This window comes from Camelina sativa, chromosome 20 (genome assembly GCF_000633955.1).
Source record: "Camelina sativa cultivar DH55 chromosome 20, Cs, whole genome shotgun sequence".
NCBI lineage: Eukaryota > Viridiplantae > Streptophyta > Magnoliopsida > Brassicales > Brassicaceae > Camelina > Camelina sativa.
In genome coordinates this window covers 22,161,417-22,180,712 of record NC_025704.1, presented here as the reverse complement: position 1 = coordinate 22,180,712, position 19,296 = coordinate 22,161,417, and the positions used below count along the sequence as shown (strand labels likewise).

The following is a 19,296-nucleotide window of genomic DNA, read 5'->3' as shown; positions in this document are numbered from 1 at the left end:
AGTTGTACAATTTCAAAAAGATCAGATCTTTAGAGATGAAAAAGATCAGATCTTTATGCAATTTTACCTTCTGCGATTCTGAACTCGTTGGAGATCAACCTGCAAAAACAAGAACCCCAAATTCATAAAACGAGCTAAAACCCTAAAATTCAAGAAAAAGAAGAACAAAAAAAACCAAGGATCAAGAAGACTTGCTTCTCTGTAAACAGGAGTAGAAGAAGAATTAGAGAGACGGCTAGATCTACGGACAATCACCATCTGCTTCTCAGCCTTCTCTGGTGTCCGAGGAATACATCTCTTCTTCATCTGTTGTCAACACAAAAGACTTTAAATTAACACAACCGATGATTTGTAATGGATTATATATGTGAAAGAGAAAGGATTCAAAACTGGGGAAGTCTTGAGAGAAGTGGGATTGAGATTTCGACTGAGCTTTGGAAGATTCAGAGCTTCCATTCGTTTCTTGTTCTCTTCCACTCTTTTCAGACGAAACTCTTCGTAATTTGATTGTTTCGCGACCACCATTTTTTTTTGGGTTTTCTTCTTCAGAGAGAAACTCAACTCTGTTTTTTTTTTTCCTCTTCTCTGAAATGAAGCAAAAACACTAACTGACCGTTCGGAGCTCAGTGATTTGAATTTGTGGGGGTACTGAGTTGAGTTCCATCAAAAAAATATCAAGAGTCAAAAGAAAGATTCTACCAAAACAAAACAAATGTTTGGGCCTTATCGTGGGCTATGGACTGAGGAACAATGATCTTTACTCTTTAGAGATAAATAAACGGCCAATAGTGCATTCGGGTTTTCGGGTTTTAGATATATAGAACTCGTTCGAGTTTTTTATACTATTGGATCGGATTCGGGTATTATCTGTTAGGGTTCGGGTAATTCAGGTTTATCCGAATTCAAACAAACCAAAAAAAATAAACTAATTTTTATTGTTAATAAATTTTAGAACACTTGTATATATATAAATATTAAACGTTTCACAATAGAACAGAGAAACTAAGATGGCAAAATGGTTAAAGATGCACTCTTAAATATTCAAGGTTTTGGATTCAAATCCCTCACTCGATCGGGTTTTATACAATATCCGAACACGACCCGAAGTAGACCCTGTATTCGGGTCTGGATAATATGCCCACACCTATCTACAACCAAATTTCAAGAAAAAAAATGTTACTATCACTTAATTTCAAAATAATTAATTTAAGACAAATGTTACCATCAATTTATTTTTTTTAAAAACTTTCAGAAATATAGTGACGAAAATATTCGTTTTACGTAAAATTATATAAGGCATTTGCAAAAATACCATTTCTTCTATACACTTTCTATATAAAAAATGACAAATTTTAAATCATACTCCTCAAAATCATATTTTAAAAATTAATTTAACATATTCTAGCTGTATATAAGAGGACAAAAATGAATATGACCAAAAAAAATATTTTTTAAAAAGAGTATCTACGAAAGAGTATTTCTAACAATTTCTTTATATTTTTAAAAAAATATGTTTAAGAAAAATACTTTTTTTTTAGAATCAGTAATATACTTTATTATTTTTTATAGTAATAAAATTGTATAATTTCCTTATAATATTTTTTTTTCTGAAATATTATAATTTAGTAGTTTTATGTGTTTTCTAATTAAAATATCTTAATGGATGGACATAGTACATGTCGTGATCACGTGAACTACCAACTAAGAATCTAAGATAATTTGAACTTTTTAATTTTTTTTTAAAACTTTTCTATTAATATTAATAATAATAATGGGCCTCCCATTAATGGGCTCGGCCTTGAAACTAATTACAAAGGTCCAGCAGTTACAAAAAAGGGGAAATGGCGGTCGATGCCTTCGCCGGAAAAACGATCGGATCCTGCTGAATGACCTGAAACAGAAGCTTGAACAGGAACGCCGGTAGTTGCAGGATCCACGGCTTTGCGGCGGATACACCAAATCGAAACCCTTGACATCCGCAACCAAACTCTGTCTCAGATTCTTCTCCGGTGTACGGCTTGACCCGCTACAGATCCTCCGACAAGTTCAAACCACCAATGACAGGCTCTGCGAAGACAGGTCCCGTGCCTAGCAACCCGCTCACTCAGATCTAACACGCCTCTTCCAGCTCTGGCAACCACCACAACCTCCAGGTAGGTTTGCTTCAATTCGGTCTGGTGGACACAAAGTCATGGTGATTTACAGAGGATGATGGCTCAATCCAACCTCCATAAACCGAAACCCATGATAGCCCCTAAGGATGTCAAACATCTAGGTTAACCACCGCAACAATGCAACAATACCCTCCTGCCCTCCTCCGACTTCCGCTGCAACTGCAGCTTCTGGCGGATGGGTGAACCAAGGGAAAGCTCCACCGTGACCAAACGCGGCTTGATCTAGAAGCTTCCTGACCATCCAAAACCGTAGCCACAGTTGCATCAGAGGAAGACAATACCACGCCTCTGTTGCTGGAGATGCAAACCACCCACCACTGCCTTCCCCTTGTAGATCCAAGACCCGCAATGAAGATCCGCCCAATCTTACCTGTCAAAGAAGTCAACCCCGAACTGAGAAGTAATGTCTCGACTAGACGGAGAGAAGTCAAGTTCCAGTGAGAGAAACACCAGATCTGACCACCGGAGCTCACCGAAGAAAAGCCACGGCTCTCACTTCTCACCAAAGCCAACGAAACCGTCTGCGAGTCCCAACACACAAAGTCTTCCACCCAGATCTGCCAAGTCCAGCCACGAAAAACGCTGCCGTCCTCAAGCAAGTCCGCCGAGCCTTCACTAGCAGACACCTCCAAAAAGACTCCGCTTCACGCGCCGAGACATCACCGGAAACCACCAACAAGAGAACCAGATTGGAGACGAAGGACCACCTCACAGAGAGAGCGACGATGACAGAAGAATCAGCTAAGAAAAAAGGGGAACAAAAGCCCTCTCCGGTGCCGGAAGGGCAACCGGAGAGACGGCGGCTCGAGATCTAGGTTTAGGTTTTTAGAGAGAAGGTGGAGAGAAAAAAGAGAGGAGAGAGAGAGTAGTCTTACTTTTCCTTCAAGATAATTTGAACTTGCCATTACTAAAATAAATCAAGTGTAAATTGAAGGCCAATCATACCAAACCAAAATTTATTAAGCGAAACCAAAACTAAACCAAATTACAAATAGTTTAAAGTTTAAACTGATTTCTACTTTTGATAGAACCGAAAACCATAAAAAAGCGAAGTTGAACAAAAACCGAAAACTAAACTTGGTTAGAGCCTTAGAGGTTACTAGGGCTATCATCCTAAGTGGTTATTACCAACTCTAATTTCTAAACTAGCCTAGTCTAAACCGAATAATAATCAAACAAAACCGGTAGCACTTAGGAATTAGGAGGATACACACACTACAAAACAGCAATAAGTATCAATCTTGAGGGCGAGTGAGCGCGTAAAAAGTGGGAATAGAACGTGCGTGGAATCTAATCGCACGGTCAAGATTAGACGAAAGATGAATCATCAATCAAATCCCTAATGTTTGTGACATACACAAACCAAGTCATATAAACCTAACTAGGGCAACACAAGAGTATCAAAGCCGCGTCTTTGCACTTTTGCATTGAAACATATATAGCAAAAAAAACCCCTAATTCCGCCACTAATTCCAACCACACGAAACCACCACAATAATGGCAGACACCACCACCAAGGTTCAATCTCCAGAAACAACAACCACGGTGGTTGATGACGAGAACCAACGGATAACAACATCGCCGCCGCCACCACCACAATGGAAAGGGATGAGGTACCCTTCTCCTATGGTAATGCCACATCACATGATGTATGCGCCACCTCCTTATCCTCCTTATCATCACCATCTTCACCCTCATCATCCGTTTTATCACCCGCACCATCACCACCATCATCAGTCTCGTGGTAACAAGCATCAGAATGCTTCGAATACTGAGAATAAGACTATTTGGGTTGGTGATTTGCTTCATTGGATGGATGAGAATTATCTTAATTCTGCCTTTTCTTCTTCTGGAGAGGTCTGGTTTCACTCTTTTTTCTCTCGACTCTGTTACTAAAGTTGTTCAAATTTTTGGTTTTTCTGTGTTTTTGACTTTTGTAATATTGATGTTAGTATTGCTTCCACTAGTTGTTTAGTGTATCTTGATGTGTTTTCTCTGTCGGCCAGGTCTGGTTTCACTCTTCTCTTATCTCTGCTTAGTGTTACCAAAAACCTCTGTTACGAAAGCTACCTAAAGTTTTGATTTTTTATGTGTTGACTTTTGCAATATTGATGTTAGTATAGCTTGGTTGCTTACCACTAGTTGTTTAGTGTATCTTAGTTTGCTAAAGTTGTCTAATTTCTCAGGATAAAGTATGATTCTTTAAGAAATTTGTTTTCATGAAAGTACCTAGTGAATGGTCTATGGTGTCACAGTACTCTAGTCTACTTTCGTCTCTCTATTTGTCTGAGTATGATATGTTATCCAAGTCTTCGTTTCTTATGTGTTGACTTTTGCAGTTTTGATGTTTTTGGTACCTTTTCTTAGAATACATACAATGTTGTTAATTCTTGGTTGCTTCCACCAGTTGTGTATCTTTGTCAGCATAAAGTATCACTCTTTGAAGGTTTTTGCTGCTGTAATGTATAATAATAATAATATTGAGAGTGTCCAGTGAATGGCCTATTTTGGTGTCACAGTACTCGAGTCCATCTCCCTCTCTAAATATGTCTGAGGGTTATATGCTAATTAAATCTTCTTTTTGACGTGTTTAACTTTTGCAAGTTCGGTGTTTTTGTATCTTTGTTAGACTTCCACCTGTTGTCCTGTGTATCTTTGTCACCCATAAGTATGACTCTTTGGAGGGTTTTGCTGATGTGAATTCTATTGATACTGAAACTGTCCAGTGAATTGTTTATGGTGTCACAGAATTCGAGTTCATTTTCATTCTTTAATCTTTAATGTTATCACTTGAAGCATGTTTTATGGTTATTTTGCATCGACTCTATTTTTTCTGGATCTTGTTTCATATTGTGCTTACTTGTTATGATGTAGATTTCGTCGGTTAAGGTTATCCGCAATAAGCACACTGGTAGGTCTGAAGGCTATGGGTTTGTGGAGTTTGTTTCCCACGATGTTGCGGAGAAGGTGTTGCAGGAATTCAATGGTGAAACTATGATAAATGCCGAGCAACCTTTCCGTTTAAACTGGGCTAGTTTTAGCACCGGTGAAAAGCGTTTAGAGAGTGGTCCTGATCTCTCGATTTTTGTGGGAGACTTAGCGCCAGAAGTCACTGATACTTTGTTGGAAAAACTATTTTCTGAGAAATATCCATCTGTCAAGAATGCAAAAGTTGTCATGGATGGCATCTCTGGTCGATCAAAGGGATATGGATTTGTGAGATTTGGAGATGAAAATGAGAGGAGCAAAGCTATGTTGGAGATGAATGGCGTGAAATGTTGTAGCCGCGCTATGCGAATTGGTCCTGCAACCCCTAGGAAGCCAAGTGGTTATCACCAACAAGGTATATTGTCTGATCTTTTATCTTTCCTTACCAAACCATGTGTTTTGTATCTAATGGTTGTGTCCTGAGTACTTGCATTTCATCTTTAATCAACACTTGCTTGTGACTTGTGAGGAACATGTTCTTGTTACTTCCAGTACCTTTCCAGTCTCTTAATATTTGTTTGGACTTTGCAGGTGGGTATATGTCGAATGGTGGCTTGCCTCGACATGATGGGGAATCATTGAACACAACAGTAATTTCTTTTTCCTTGTATCTGTCTCCTTGGTTTCCCTGTTTTGTCTTGGTTGTGACTGTGGAAAGATGGGTATGATCTTTATCCTTGCATGTTTATATTGCAGATATTTGTTGGAGGACTTGATTCTAGTGTCACAGACGAAGATCTTAGACAACCTTTTGCTGCTTTTGGTGAAATAGTCTCTGTCAAGATACCTATTGGCAGAGGATGTGGATTCATTCAGTTTGTGAACAGGTAAACATTTATGCAGCACTGAAGCTATGAATGTGGATGTTGACTCTCTATTCCTTGACATGTCACCTGATTTGATATTGGTACTTGACATTGTTGCAGAGAAAATGCAGAGGAGGCTTTAGGGAAATTAAATGGGTCTCTGATTGGTAAACAAACTGTTCGCCTTTCTTGGGGTCATAATACTGGCAATAAACAGGTAACTCTGCTATATCCTGCGTTACTACTATTTACATTGTTGGATAGTCATTTCGGTTTGGTTTATATGATCCGACGTAGTTTCTTCTAATCTCTGACCAAAGATGTATTGGTGCTTTTTTCAGCCTAGAGGTGAGTATGCAGAGCATTGGGTTGACCACCCATACTATGGAGGACAATTTTACAATGGTTATGGATACATGGTACCGCCACATGTTGACCAGAGAATGTATGCTGCTGCACCTTATGGAGGTTATCCGGTTTACGGTGGTCATCAGCAACAACAAGTAAGCTGAGAAGAACAATAAAAGAAGTTAGTAGGTATCAAGACAACAAGAATTGTCTTTCTTCTTCTCTCTCTCTCTATCCTCTCTCCTTGGTTTAGCTCCCTGGGCAATGAATTTTGATAAAACCATAGTGCTACTTAATTTTTATTTAGGGATTTTGATTGGATTGATTGATTCGATTTGATTTGTCAGATGCTTATATTATGGAACTTTAAGTGGTCGATGATTGGGCTTTTGATAAGTCCTGCTTTTTATGTGGTTTCTCATACTAGTGAGTAGTGAGTTACAATAGTCTTGAACACGATTAGTTTATCATTAGGCTTTAAGTGATAACCAAAAAAAAAGCTTAACATAACACCAAACACTACAAGGTAAGTGAAGACACCCATTTACTACATACTGTAAATCGTGAGTGGTTGATTCGGAACTCAGAAGTGTTGTCTTTGAAGCCGTGGATGGGGTTTCATAAATCCTAAAAACACATAAGCGCCAGACATTTCCTGAAACCTGTGTAGCTTACTGCACCAAATGTTAGGTTTCAGAACCGTATCCTCTTTATTCTCTTCTGCCAACACCTATTACATAAGATGCAGAACTATAACCAGATCCTAATCTGAAGCTTTCTCACGATCTCATGGCGATCAGATACGAAGGTCTCATCTCTCATGTCTGACACTTCCGTGTTCCGACGACATACAACATTAAGCATGAGGAAAAATACAAACATCTCTATAGCTAGTTAAGGAAGACATCCATAACAGCAAACCATCTGCTACAATCGCAGTCTCTCTTTAGTCTTCACTCTGCCGGCTCAACTGCCACGTCAACATCGTATCAAAAGCTAAAGTCAAAAGGTGTTGATGTGAATCATGTAATTTTACTCATTAAGTTACGTTGTATAAATCTCAATACGAGAATCGCTTAGAACGAAGGGGCAGCTTCTTTGAGACTGAGTTTTGTTCAGAAGTGTTTTGTGTGCAAGAATGATAAAGCAATAATCCACTTCTGACTATTACAGAGTTGTAAAAACATAATTTAGAACGTTCTTTAGCTAAAACATTAAACTTAACATATATATTAATTAAATCAAACTTTGCATAAATAATTTGGTCGTTGTTATCAGTGCTTGGTCAAGATCTTATCTTGTGATGTCGATCGAGATAAAACACACACCGATCCATGTTCCTAACATAAATATCAATTGGATCTATAAAATAAACAAAAATTAAATTGACACATAAGATTTGTTTTAACGACACACAAATGCAGAAGAAACGAAAAGGTTTAAATCCACCGCACCACGTTCACTCATGATGGTTGAAACACATGCCCACACCTCCCCTCCTCATTATTTTCTGTACGGATCTATCGATCTCTCTTTCCCATAATACTTCTTTTTGTATTTAAACATATTTATACTAGTATTTTAATTTATAGTGCATGTGGTGTATATAGTAGTTAGATTACCAACATCTCAGTTCATAATTATATTCAATAGAGAAAAAAGTAACATTTAGTGGAAGATTCTTTAAGCCAAAAAGAAACGGCCCGATTAGGTAGAAATGTATAGTATAGTTGTATCAATCATCAGTATCTAAAACAAAAGAACTTATTTGAGGTGTTGTTATGGTATGAACATAATTTTCAAAAGAGACAAGTCAACACAACAGAAGCTTATGTAATAGTAATACTAATATGCTTTGCCAGTCTCGATTGCGAACAAACTAAAGATAGTGTGTAAACAGGAGTTTGAAACTAGTTTTACGTTTTAACGATGAGAAAATAATATTGTGGAGATTGTATTTAATGTTCCTTTAACCAAAAACACAAAAAAAATGTTCGCATGAAAGCTTCTAGCGGCGGTTTCCATTTATGATGATGCTTCCCTCTTTTTGTGTGCTTCCCTTTTGTTCTCCACGTCACACATGTGTCTTACAATTGTGTCAAGTCGTGTTCAACCATCGTTGTGTTCACTTCATCTTAACACCTCAAACACCTTACTCTCTCTTTTGCCGGGTTAGTTCATTCCAAACCAGTTTCGAATCTATTCTACCAAGAGATTGACTTAAGCTAAACCATTAATCCACATCGACTTTTCTTTTGACATTATCATTTACGTAACGGCCAAAAAAATCTCATAATCACTTTGACACATTGATTTTTGTTTCTTGTTTTTTGGGGTCAAATCAACAAAACTGTGATTATCAAACCATAAATGTAACTACAATATTATTTTTCTAAAAAGGCAATGGTAACGTGTATTTGAGAATCTATAGTTACCAATTATAATACTAGTTTCTTTTTCTTTAACCTACCAATCAAACCATAATTATTTTATTGGTATTGCAGAGTATTTACATAACAATTTTCTTTTGTTTATATTGTTTAACAAAAAATGTTACTCCATTTTACAACTTTGTCTTTATTTCATACTGTAGTTTGTTTTCGCATATTTTGAAATTAAATCCAGCATATAAGTTCCCCTAAATCATTTTATTCTCATCTCAATGTTAATCTAATTCTCAACTTCTTATTAAGTAGAGGGAAAAAAGTATTATTAGTATACTGATAAAAAAACAATTTGATGTCGGAGGGGAGGGGGGGTGTATTGAAACAATGATTTTGAAGGATTTAGGAAATTTGAAATTTTGATAGATTTTAGGGAAGTTGATATGATTTATGTTCTTTCAAATTCTACCTAAAACCATGAGATTTGAATTTCTATATTTTTAACTAAACAAATCCTCTCAAATCCTTCAGAATCCCTAAAACTTATTAAAATCCAAATCCACAAACTGTTTTGAATAACAGTTGATTTTAAAGTAAATTTTTAAATCATCAGTTCAATAACGGTAGATTTCAGAAGACTTTTTAAAATTCATGATTGAATAACATATGATTTGTAACTTTTACATAAATTACCTAAAATGTCAAATTAAGCGACCGTTTCATTCACCGCTCCTTTCGATATCCCTCACTTATTTTTTTTTTGAGCTCTCAATAATAAACAAATCAGGAAAAAAAACTCACCGAAGCTGAAGACGAAACATCACCAAATCTTCATCGTCTGGACTTGTCTCCATCTAAAAAATTATTTATACACTTCTCTCTACATAACAAAGGTGATTCGACGTTCCAGCTGTACCATTCTGTAATTTTCAAACTTTTCAAATTCAGAATGATCATCATCACACTACCTCGCTGATCCGAAAGCCCGTAATTTACAATTTCTTCTTCATAAGGTAATTTTGAATTGTGGTTCAATGTTCTTTTTCCTTGCTCTGTGATTTATTTGTTTGAATTTTGGATTCTACAGATTTTTTTTTTTTTTTTGATTCGGAGACGAAAGATGATGATGAGTAGCAGCAGCAGCAGCAACAACAGTAGTAGCAGTAGTACTAGTAGTAGTAGTAGTTATACAAGAGGCCGAACAAATCAGTCAACTGCAAATACGAAAATTGTGAGTGAGGAATCTTAATCGTTTTGATCCATTTTTTTTTTGTCCACTTGGTGTAATTCAATTGTTAGATTCAAACAAAACGTGAATCTAGATTTTCGTTTTGTTTTGTTTTTGTTATGATCTTGAAAAAAAATCTTGGAAAAATAAAGTTCTTGAGATTCTTCTATGGAATCCTATGCAATCTCCGTGGACTTTTCATTTTTTATATTATAGAATTTTTAAAAAAATTTGTGTCTTGTCTGGTTTTGATATTGTCAAGAAATTTAGATCCATTAGTATGCTGTGAAGTTGGTCTGACCATGAGCTGAATAATTGATGCAGGGGAAGAAATTGAAAGGTGGTGAAAATGGTGTTGTAAACCGAAAGGCCTTAAATCGAGAGAAGTTAATTGCTCTGCAACAAGATGTAACCGCTTTTTTTCGAGTGTTTTTTTGTTTTCAGTTATGATCAATCAATAGTCAATACACTGAGTTTATAGATTTTCTTTGGTTTTAAAAGGTTGAAAAGCTGAGGAAGAAGCTGAGACTTGAAGAGAATATACACCGAGCAATGGAAAGAGCATTTAACAGACCTCTTGGAGCACTTCCCCGTCTTCCTCCGTTTCTACCTCCATCGGTTAGTACCATTTCTTTTCCCTCTAAATCTTCTTTACAACTGGGATTGATTTTTGGTTCTTCTTGTAGATTTTGGAGTTACTTGCAGAAGTGGCTGTTCTCGAAGAGGAAATGGTTCGGTTAGAAGAACATATTGTGCATTGTAGACAAGAATTGTATCAAGAAGCAGCTTCTACGTCTTCATTGATAGCAATCTTGAAATGCTCGGCTGATTTGCCTAAGCATTGGCAGAACAAATCCAAGTCAGCTTCAAGTAAAGCTATAGATTCTGAATCACCTCTTTCGCGGGAACCGTGTTCTGTTTCAGGTGAGCTTATAGGGTTCTACGCAGGTGTCTTGGTGTGATTTAAACTGATATATGATATATGCTACTGTTTCCTTTTCAGAGAGTCGGAGGGGTAAAGAGAACAAGTTGAGTGCTAATTCTATCAAAACACCGGTGAAGAAAATGACAATTTCTCATACACAATTGAATAAGAGTTTAGATGCTCAGAAACTAGAGGTACATACATAATAATAGTCTCCATCTTTGCATTGTTTTGTTTTTTTTTCTTATTTTCAAATAAAGATTTCAGTTTACTTGCATGAATACAGCATGAAAGTCATAGGCATAGCAAAGCAAGTGCAGAGACGAGGTATTATGGTGGCGCTGACGATCCAAATAAAATTTCGGAGGATCTTGTTAAGTGTTTGTCTAACATTTTCATGAGAATGGACTCATTAAAGAAAGCCGCAGTTACAAAATCTCAAGAAAACAATAAAGATACGACATTCAGGGATCCTTATGGAACTTGCACCAGCTTTCAAAGAAGAAATATTGGTCCATATAAGAATTTTAATGATGTTGAGGCAGCTTCAGTAAACCGATATAGAACAACGTCGTCAAGTTCTTCTTTGTTTCTCATCCGCCAACTGAAGTAAGCACGGTTTGAAAAATCCTACGTTAAAAATGAAAGTTGATTTTGTGTGTGTTCATCGATTATTTTTTCTTTTCAGACGTTTGCTTGGAAAACTTTCTTCAGTCAACTTGCAGAAACTTAATCATCAGCAGGAGAAGTTAGCTTTCTGGATTAACATTTATAACAGCTGCATGATGAATGTAAGCACTAACCAATATCTATATGAAAATGTTACATTATCTTGAGGTTATTAACTAAGTATTACATTATTGAAACATTAGGGTTTCCTTAAACATGGAATACCAGAGAGCCCTGATATGGTGACACTAATGCGAAAGGTATGTCTAAGATTATATTTTTCTACATGGAAAATGAAAAGATAACAATGTTTCTAATTGAGATGGTCCCTTGTGCTTGTAGGCGACTATAAATGTGGGAGGCCACTCTCTCAACGCATTCACGATCGAACACTTCATCCTCCGCTTACCTTATCACTCAAAATATGTAAAACTTTTTGTTCGCTGGTCCCTTTCCTTTCTCTAGCTAGAGTTGTCATTATAATCTATTGGTGATTTTTTTGCTTATACTTTCTCTGGCTTGACCTACCAGATTTCCCCTAAGAGTTCAAAGAAAAATGAAATGGCAGCGAGGAGTAAATTTGGTTTGGAATTGTCAGAGCCACTTGTAACATTTGCTCTCTCATGTGGTAGTTGGTCCTCACCCGCTGTAAGTATATGTTTCTATCATATTACTATACTTCTTAATATGTTCCAAAACTAAATGACGACTGAGGTGAAATGTAATGAAGGTACGGGTGTACACTGCTGGTAAAGTAGAGGATGAATTGGAGGTGGCGAAAAGAGAGTATTTGGAAGCATCGGTGGGGATATCCGTGGCGAAAATGGGGATGCCAAAACTGATGGATTGGTATAGTCATGACTTTGCAAAGGACACTGGATCATTGCTTGATTGGATTTGCCTTCAGTTGCCTACTGAGTTGAGAAAAGATGCTCTCAACTGTCTTCAGCAAGGGATGTCTCAGCCCCCTTCTACTCTTGTCCGTATTGTCCCTTATGACTTCACTTTTAGATACCTTTTTGCCATCTGAAAATATTTGTTTGTTAAGGCGGTTTGTTTTCTCTCTTTTAGTAGTCTTTAGATTCTTGTTTGCGTCAACAGAAAATGTACATCATTATAGTGTTCGGTTTAACAAATAAGGAGAAATTGAAATTATAGTGTTCGGTTTAGTTTTGTGCTCGTTTCCAACCCACATCATTTGTAAGCTAGTAGATAGATGGCAAGAAATGAAAAAGTAATTAAGTAAATGGAAATTGCAAGAGTTGTTATTAGATTTTTTTTTTAAAAGCAAAAATGTACCAACTTATGATGTGAGTCAAAATGTAACATGTTAATTAGTTTTTGCATGAGCTTATGAAAATATATTCATTTGGTATTTACATATGTGCGAGTACAGCACATAATTGATTTACGGAATTTTATAAGGGAATCAAGAAAGCGAATTTCTTTAATGATGACTTAAGCTCAAAGATTATAAGAACATTCTAACAATCTTGAGAGTAAGTTTAAGTTTTTTCTCGAAATTGTGGAGGTTGTCTACGTCTCAAACCATTCGTAGTTTATGTTACCAAATAGGTGTTTAGGTCTTCGTCAAATTCTCATGAGAGATTTCCCTGATCTTCAAAGAGGCGTCTCTCTATTTATATGAAGAGATAGTCATTCTAGAATATGTATGATTTCCATATTTCTAAGGGATAATATGTTATTTTTACGATTGGTTGTATATTCTCTTGGATTCGATCTCATATTTTCTCTTTGTTAGGTCAGTGCCGAACTCATCAGACTTACATTTTTGGGTCAAGTTCACAGATTATTCGGTGTATTTTTCGTTTAAGCTGGATTAAACGGAGTGTAGTAAAACACTTATACAACATACATCAATATATAACTCGTTAGATAATTATATAGACTTCAAAATATTAATACTATAATTATGTGGCGGAAGTAGACATCTTTATTATCAAGTAGATGTCAACATAGAAAAACAAGAAACATATGTTCTTTTAAATAATCCATTTGTGAAATTTAACTTAAAGAAGTATTGACTGTATTGTTTTAGTTTTTCTATATTTTCTTCTCTTTTCTCAAGTGAAAAAAGAGTACAGTATTAGCCTTCATTTATCATTGGGACTCATACCGTCGCACATCTCGCACGCCCTAGTGAAATGTGACCTTGCTTATATGGGCCGTTCTGTTACCGCATTGGCTAAACAGGGTGAAATGCTATTTTAACCCCCGATTTGTACTTATAATTAACGTCATTAATTTGTCTAGTTTATCTCATAGTGACAATAATATAGGATGTAATGAAACATGTACAAATAAGTTATTAATAAAAAGTATACGTAAATAGTTAAGCATATGGCTATATTGTATTGTATGTTAAATAACATGTACTAGATCTAGATTACTAAATACCTCGTCTTCTAGAAGATTTAAAATTAGTGTGAATGTCGGTGCAAGTTTCTTTGTTACGTATTTACTAAGTTTTATAAATATGTCTAACTCTTCGTTGATACAAATCATACAAGTGAATATTCATTTTTTTTTCATAAAATAACAGGAAATATACCGGTTTGAACCCATGTACTACACCATTAGGATATAAATCATGATCAACATTCATGTCTTTTCCTATATATTAATTATCCAGAAAAGTGTTTTTATATTGTAGCTTTTTGTAGCCTTTTCGTAAGAGAGGTACCTATGGAAAAAGGATGAACACTTAGCCGTAGCCTTAACTATGGTCCACAACCCACAGGGAAGCTCTCATCAACTACTTCCTTTTTCTACATACTTTAATAATTGCTCAATGAAAAAGTTCCCCATTTAGAAAAATCATCAACTAATTTAGTAGAGATATTACATTTCTTACAAAATATTCAATCACCATTTGTAACTATGTAGATTTAAAAACATAGTAAAAAGGACGTCAAAAAGAAAAGTGTAACAAACAGTTAATGAGACCTGAGAAAGTAGATACTAAGCTCTGTGCCCTGACCACTACCTTCAGGGTTGATCATATACAATGCTTCAGAGTCTTTAGAACCAATCACTCTATCGAATCGAGCTCTCATATAAGTCATTTCTCCTTCTGTCTCTTGATTATATTGGTTCTTGCATGGTAACACTCCAGCTCCCATAGAAACACCTCTCAGTGCATCAATCACATACGTTTCTTCCTCACTCATGTTCTTTCTCCTTATCGAATATCCGATCTTTCGGCCATTACAGTAAATCCCCCACACGTACTCCTCCAACACCTTCTTCCTCGATGTCTTCGTCTCGCTTTCTAACGCTATCCTCACAGTCTCCGAGGCCATTTCCTTTTGCAACGCGGAAGTCAGCATCGGGAGTTCAATGATGAACATTGGTAGGCAATGGGGATCTTCTTGTATTGCAAGAAAGACTCTTCCTTTGCGAAACCCGAATATCGTTCCCGTTGTTGCGTAGTCTTTAAGTAAGGGTCGTCGATGCCCTCGGCTTAACAAGTTAACCATCTTGCAACCAGATGATAGCATTGGTATGAGCTTGAACATTTTGAGAACCCCACCACCGATGCTTCCAGAAGATTTCTTAGAATGTTTAGAGTCCACGGAATTTCCCGTGTGCCGCAAAAGTGAGAGCACAGCGGAGCTATCCATATTGAAAAAGGGGTTAGATCGGATCGGCATAGCTCACCTCTGCTTGCTGTTCTTATTGTGTATTTTGTGGATGAATATAATTAAGGTTAGGCATATAGAGAGACACCACATATATAAAGGCATATATGTATACTTGGGGGGGGGGGGGGTCGTCTTGTACTAAGTTAGGAAAGATGGTTTGTCATTTGGTTTTGGGAATCTTTCAAAAAAAAAAAGAGAAAAGAAATTGGTTTTTGGAGACATGTGTGAAGATAAAAAGGAGAAACCACTATTTCACATTGTTACTTATTTCTGGCTTATGATTTTAGACAATCATGTGTAGCTAAGCCATACAATACATTTTGTTTCGATTGTTTTAAGCATTAGTGTTGGGGGTAGATCCCCACCCCAAACAAAGAGGTCTGGTCCAGTAAAAGCCTATAATAAACCTCCAAAGAAAGGAGGGGTATTATAGTCTTTTACATAGACGAACCGACACGACTCCCTATAAATACAGGCGTACGGCCTTGGGAAAAGGCATCACAGAAAAAGCAGGAGAATTCGTACAACAAGTGCAAGAGCCCCAGTTCGTCCAAGCAGAAGTCAACGACCTCAAAGTCAACTCCTTCGGAATCGACGAGTTGTCAGCTCGTCTATTATTCCCATCCGCTCTTGTAACTCGTCTAAGTCGTGTTGTAACCCGTCTTTTGTGCCTCGGCATCAATAAAATAAAAGAGAACTTCGACCTTCCTTTGACCGAACTAAATAAACTAATTGTGACCGATAAGGACATCAACAATTAGTTTCGGCGTTTTACGTTTACATCCAAATTTTGTATTTACAAACAAAAAGGGAAAAGTTAAAAACATGTGTAAATCTAGATAGTGGAGTTAATTAAGAAACCTACATTTTCTATGTATAATAAACATGTGTAAAACGAAGATTTGTATATAAAAATTAATGGGATTTTAACTTATTAGGACATTAAAATCATTGCAGGTTATTCGAATTATTAACTCATCATAACGCTGCTTCCAACAGTAGTATCACAGAAGTCTATGTTTTAATGAAAAGTTATTGCTAACTTTTTTTATTAACTAATACTATAAATTTGGATTATTTTTCAATTCGCGCAGAGTCTTGCTAATTTTCTTTCTACATTTTCAATTTTATCGGATGTCTCCAAAGGGACAGTTATTGTGTACTTATATTTTCTGAATATAAAACCTTCATAAACTTCTACATTTTAATAATGGTGTGTGCTTAATTTCATACGCTTTTGCAAACATACTTTAACTAAACCAAATGTTAAAATAAAATAAAAATAACACATAAGTTAAAAATTTACACTAACCCCAGTTAAAAGAATTTCGACGACTGATAAAAAAAAAAAGAATTTTGGGGTTATATATGTTGGTTGCCTGGAGATTGGTCGGGTTAAGTCCGTATATACACTAGTTCAGAAAACCTTTCTTTTGAGATTTACATAGCTAGGTTTGAGTCTTGGTTTTTCTATGGTCGGGACGAACTATATTTCGGCCCTATTTAAGATGTCCTACGTTGAATTTTATTATTTTCTTTTGGTTGGGAGGGGAGGAAAATGGGGACGAATAGAATACGGTTCAGAAATGTTTTAGGAGTACTAAACGATCCGGGAACATATGTATAGTTTATTAGACTTTCGAGTAGTAAATTTTTTTTTTTTTTTTTTGCATTGTTTCAAACAAGACGTTTTATATAGTAGTAACTAGTAAACCTAGCTAGTGGTCTTAGAACAACAGAAATGTTATAAATTAAATTACAAAAAAATAAGAATACTGAGATTTAATAGTATTACCTTTTAAAAATTTGGTTGATATTGGGAATCTGAAAAAGTTTATTTGGTAACACATTCATCTTTTTCTTCCGTAAGACATTCATCGGTAATCTAACTTACCAAAATGGGAATTTATGATTATTAGTGAGCAAGTTTCTTTTGCATTGTGGTTTCAATTTTCAACAGACACTAGGATATATCCCGTGCTTAAAGCACGGATCAACATTTTTTAAAAATTTATAATATAATAATAAAAATTATTGTTTTATTTTAAAAAATATATATTTTGTTTGAGATAATATTTATTTTGAATTGTTATGTAAATCTATTAGTCTATTTGAATACTTATTATTTTAGAATATTATAGTATTTTATTTTTGATGTATTATTACATTTTTATATTGTTTATTTGTTGTATTTGCATCATTATTTTATGAAATATAAAATAGTAATTTTAATATTATAATTGTGAGCAAATAAAAAATATTAAATTATCATTTATATAAATTTAGTTTTACCAACCCGCCGATGTGGAAATTAAAACACACATTTTCATACATTGAGTAATATATTTTCGTTTTTAAAATTTCAAATCACAACATATGCAGAAAAAAATATGCATTTTATTAATTATAAGTATTATATGAAAATTTCAAACAATTTGTAAATAAAATAAAATAAAGATGATAAGAGAATCATAATTTAGTTATTAAAATAATTGTATTGTATACTTGGATATAAAATCTTAGTTTTTAAAATTCTTATTGGTTTATATATATTTTTAAAAAAATAATTAGTAATTTCGTCCATAGTTTATTAGAGAGAGAAAATATTTTTTTAGATTTTTTAATATTTGATCTGTAAGTGTTTTTTTATTTTTAATTAATTATATTTATTTTAATTAGTTAATTAAGCTTAATTAATTTTTTCTAATGGCAATTGAATGTAATTTTTTACACATTCTAAGGTTAGTTTCATATTTGTACTTCTCAATTAATATAGTAGGATTATAATAATAATCATATATACCACCATTCCCAGTTTTAAAATAAATTATATTTGATAAATACATTATTTGTATTAGTGTCATCATTTTGTTAGTACTATCAAGATTGAAAACCCATTATACATGTTGTTGACTGCAAAAATAATTATGTTTTATTTGTGTGTATGTTTTTTCTTTCGTTTTCATGTGTGAAATCACTCCCAAGATAAAGATAATGATATACATTCAATGAAAAGAGAGCGTTATAACTTTTAACGAAAAGAGTACAATAACTTAGCAAAGGAGGGGGGGCTACACAGGTCAAGGCCAAGCTAATGAAAACGATGGCAACGAATGAAACATGGATGTGAACATATGCTATAATATAATTTTAATACGGACCATATGTCTTGTTTTAAAATTATAGAAATTCACACTTTGGCTAAAGAAATTTGATAGTGGAATCGCGTGAGGGGAGACCACACACCCGAAACGTTCATGGGTGGGGGATGGGTTATCATTAAGAGAACCAAACCTACACATGTGTAAGTGCATTAGAGCTCTGCCGATGACAAGATGCTGTGGAGAGTCCCAGAAATCTGATTAGCTGACGTGGCATGGAGTGCTGAGGTGGAGCAAGATTGTTCGGCAAGGTGACGAAGCATTAGATTTGGAAGGAAGAAGCAATCGTGATATACTCGAAGATATTGAGAGTATATCTCGAAAGAGAATAAGGATATTCGGAAAAGATAGTTTCCTTATTGTTAGGATGCACAAAGATTTAGGTTAGAAATCTTTGGTGCAAGTATAAGTAGATGAGGGCTAGCCTGAAAAAAGGTAGCACTCGTGGGAATAAAGTGGAGAGATTTGTAACCTTCAAGCAATCATAAAAAAAAGACCTGAAGGAGAGTGTGTTAGTTTCTCTTAAAATCTACACAGGGTATTGTGTTAGATAGATAGAAGAGTGAACTGAGATTCAAGTCTTGTAAGAAACGTAAGTTTGTGTATAAGATTGAATAAGAAGCGTTTGTTTGGCGCAGTTCCAAGTGGGTTGATTATCCGTGTGTATCTTTATACCATTATAATTGGTATCAGAGCAGACACCTGATAAAAGTTCTGTTATCCTTATTAACATGTGAGATCTTGCGACATGGGTATGGAGAAATCACTGGGTTTTGATGTGTCACCAAAACTACTGAAATTCGACTCTGAGAGTTTTGGTTTCTGGAAAGTCAGGGTGAAGCAGACTATTTTGAGCATTGCCGTGGAAGCTTGGATTGCTGTGGAGGATGGCTGGTCATTTCCTTTGGTAGAGGACGAGAAAGGTGATTCTGTTCCCAAGCAGAAGAC

General features: G+C 35.3%; 4 protein-coding genes across 4 annotated transcripts in view; 2 read left to right on the top strand and 2 right to left on the bottom strand.

Annotated features, from left to right (window-relative positions):
* LOC104772737 (B3 domain-containing protein At5g42700-like) overlaps positions 1-674 on the bottom strand; it is a 2,198-nt gene extending 1,524 nt beyond the window's left edge. Inside the window, exons 1-3 of the mRNA XM_010497318.2 lie at positions 391-674; positions 196-306; positions 68-99 (exon numbers count right to left, since the gene is read on the bottom strand). Coding sequence (XP_010495620.1) covers positions 68-99; positions 196-306; positions 391-525 — 278 coding nt within the window. The 5' untranslated portion in view covers positions 526-674. The remainder of the gene's footprint in view (positions 1-67; positions 100-195; positions 307-390) is intronic.
* LOC104771398 (polyadenylate-binding protein RBP47C) lies at positions 3,559-6,725 on the top strand. The gene is made up of 6 exons (XM_010495910.2): positions 3,559-4,031; positions 5,049-5,517; positions 5,694-5,752; positions 5,859-5,989; positions 6,089-6,185; positions 6,310-6,725. The coding sequence occupies exons 1-6, from the start codon at positions 3,672-3,674 to the stop codon at positions 6,478-6,480; spliced, it is 1,287 nt and encodes a 428-aa protein (XP_010494212.1). The 5' UTR covers positions 3,559-3,671; the 3' UTR covers positions 6,481-6,725.
* Positions 9,453-12,694, top strand: LOC104771397. The gene is made up of 12 exons (XM_010495907.2): positions 9,453-9,713; positions 9,788-9,931; positions 10,253-10,336; positions 10,430-10,546; positions 10,615-10,852; positions 10,932-11,047; positions 11,140-11,462; positions 11,542-11,644; positions 11,726-11,782; positions 11,865-11,948; positions 12,054-12,170; positions 12,253-12,694. The coding sequence occupies exons 2-12, from the start codon at positions 9,821-9,823 to the stop codon at positions 12,550-12,552; spliced, it is 1,650 nt and encodes a 549-aa protein (XP_010494209.1). The 5' UTR covers positions 9,453-9,713; positions 9,788-9,820; the 3' UTR covers positions 12,553-12,694.
* Positions 14,325-15,280, bottom strand: LOC104772736 (protein MIZU-KUSSEI 1-like). The gene has a single exon (XM_010497317.2). The coding sequence runs from the start codon at positions 15,194-15,196 to the stop codon at positions 14,480-14,482; it is 717 nt and encodes a 238-aa protein (XP_010495619.1). The 5' UTR covers positions 15,197-15,280; the 3' UTR covers positions 14,325-14,479.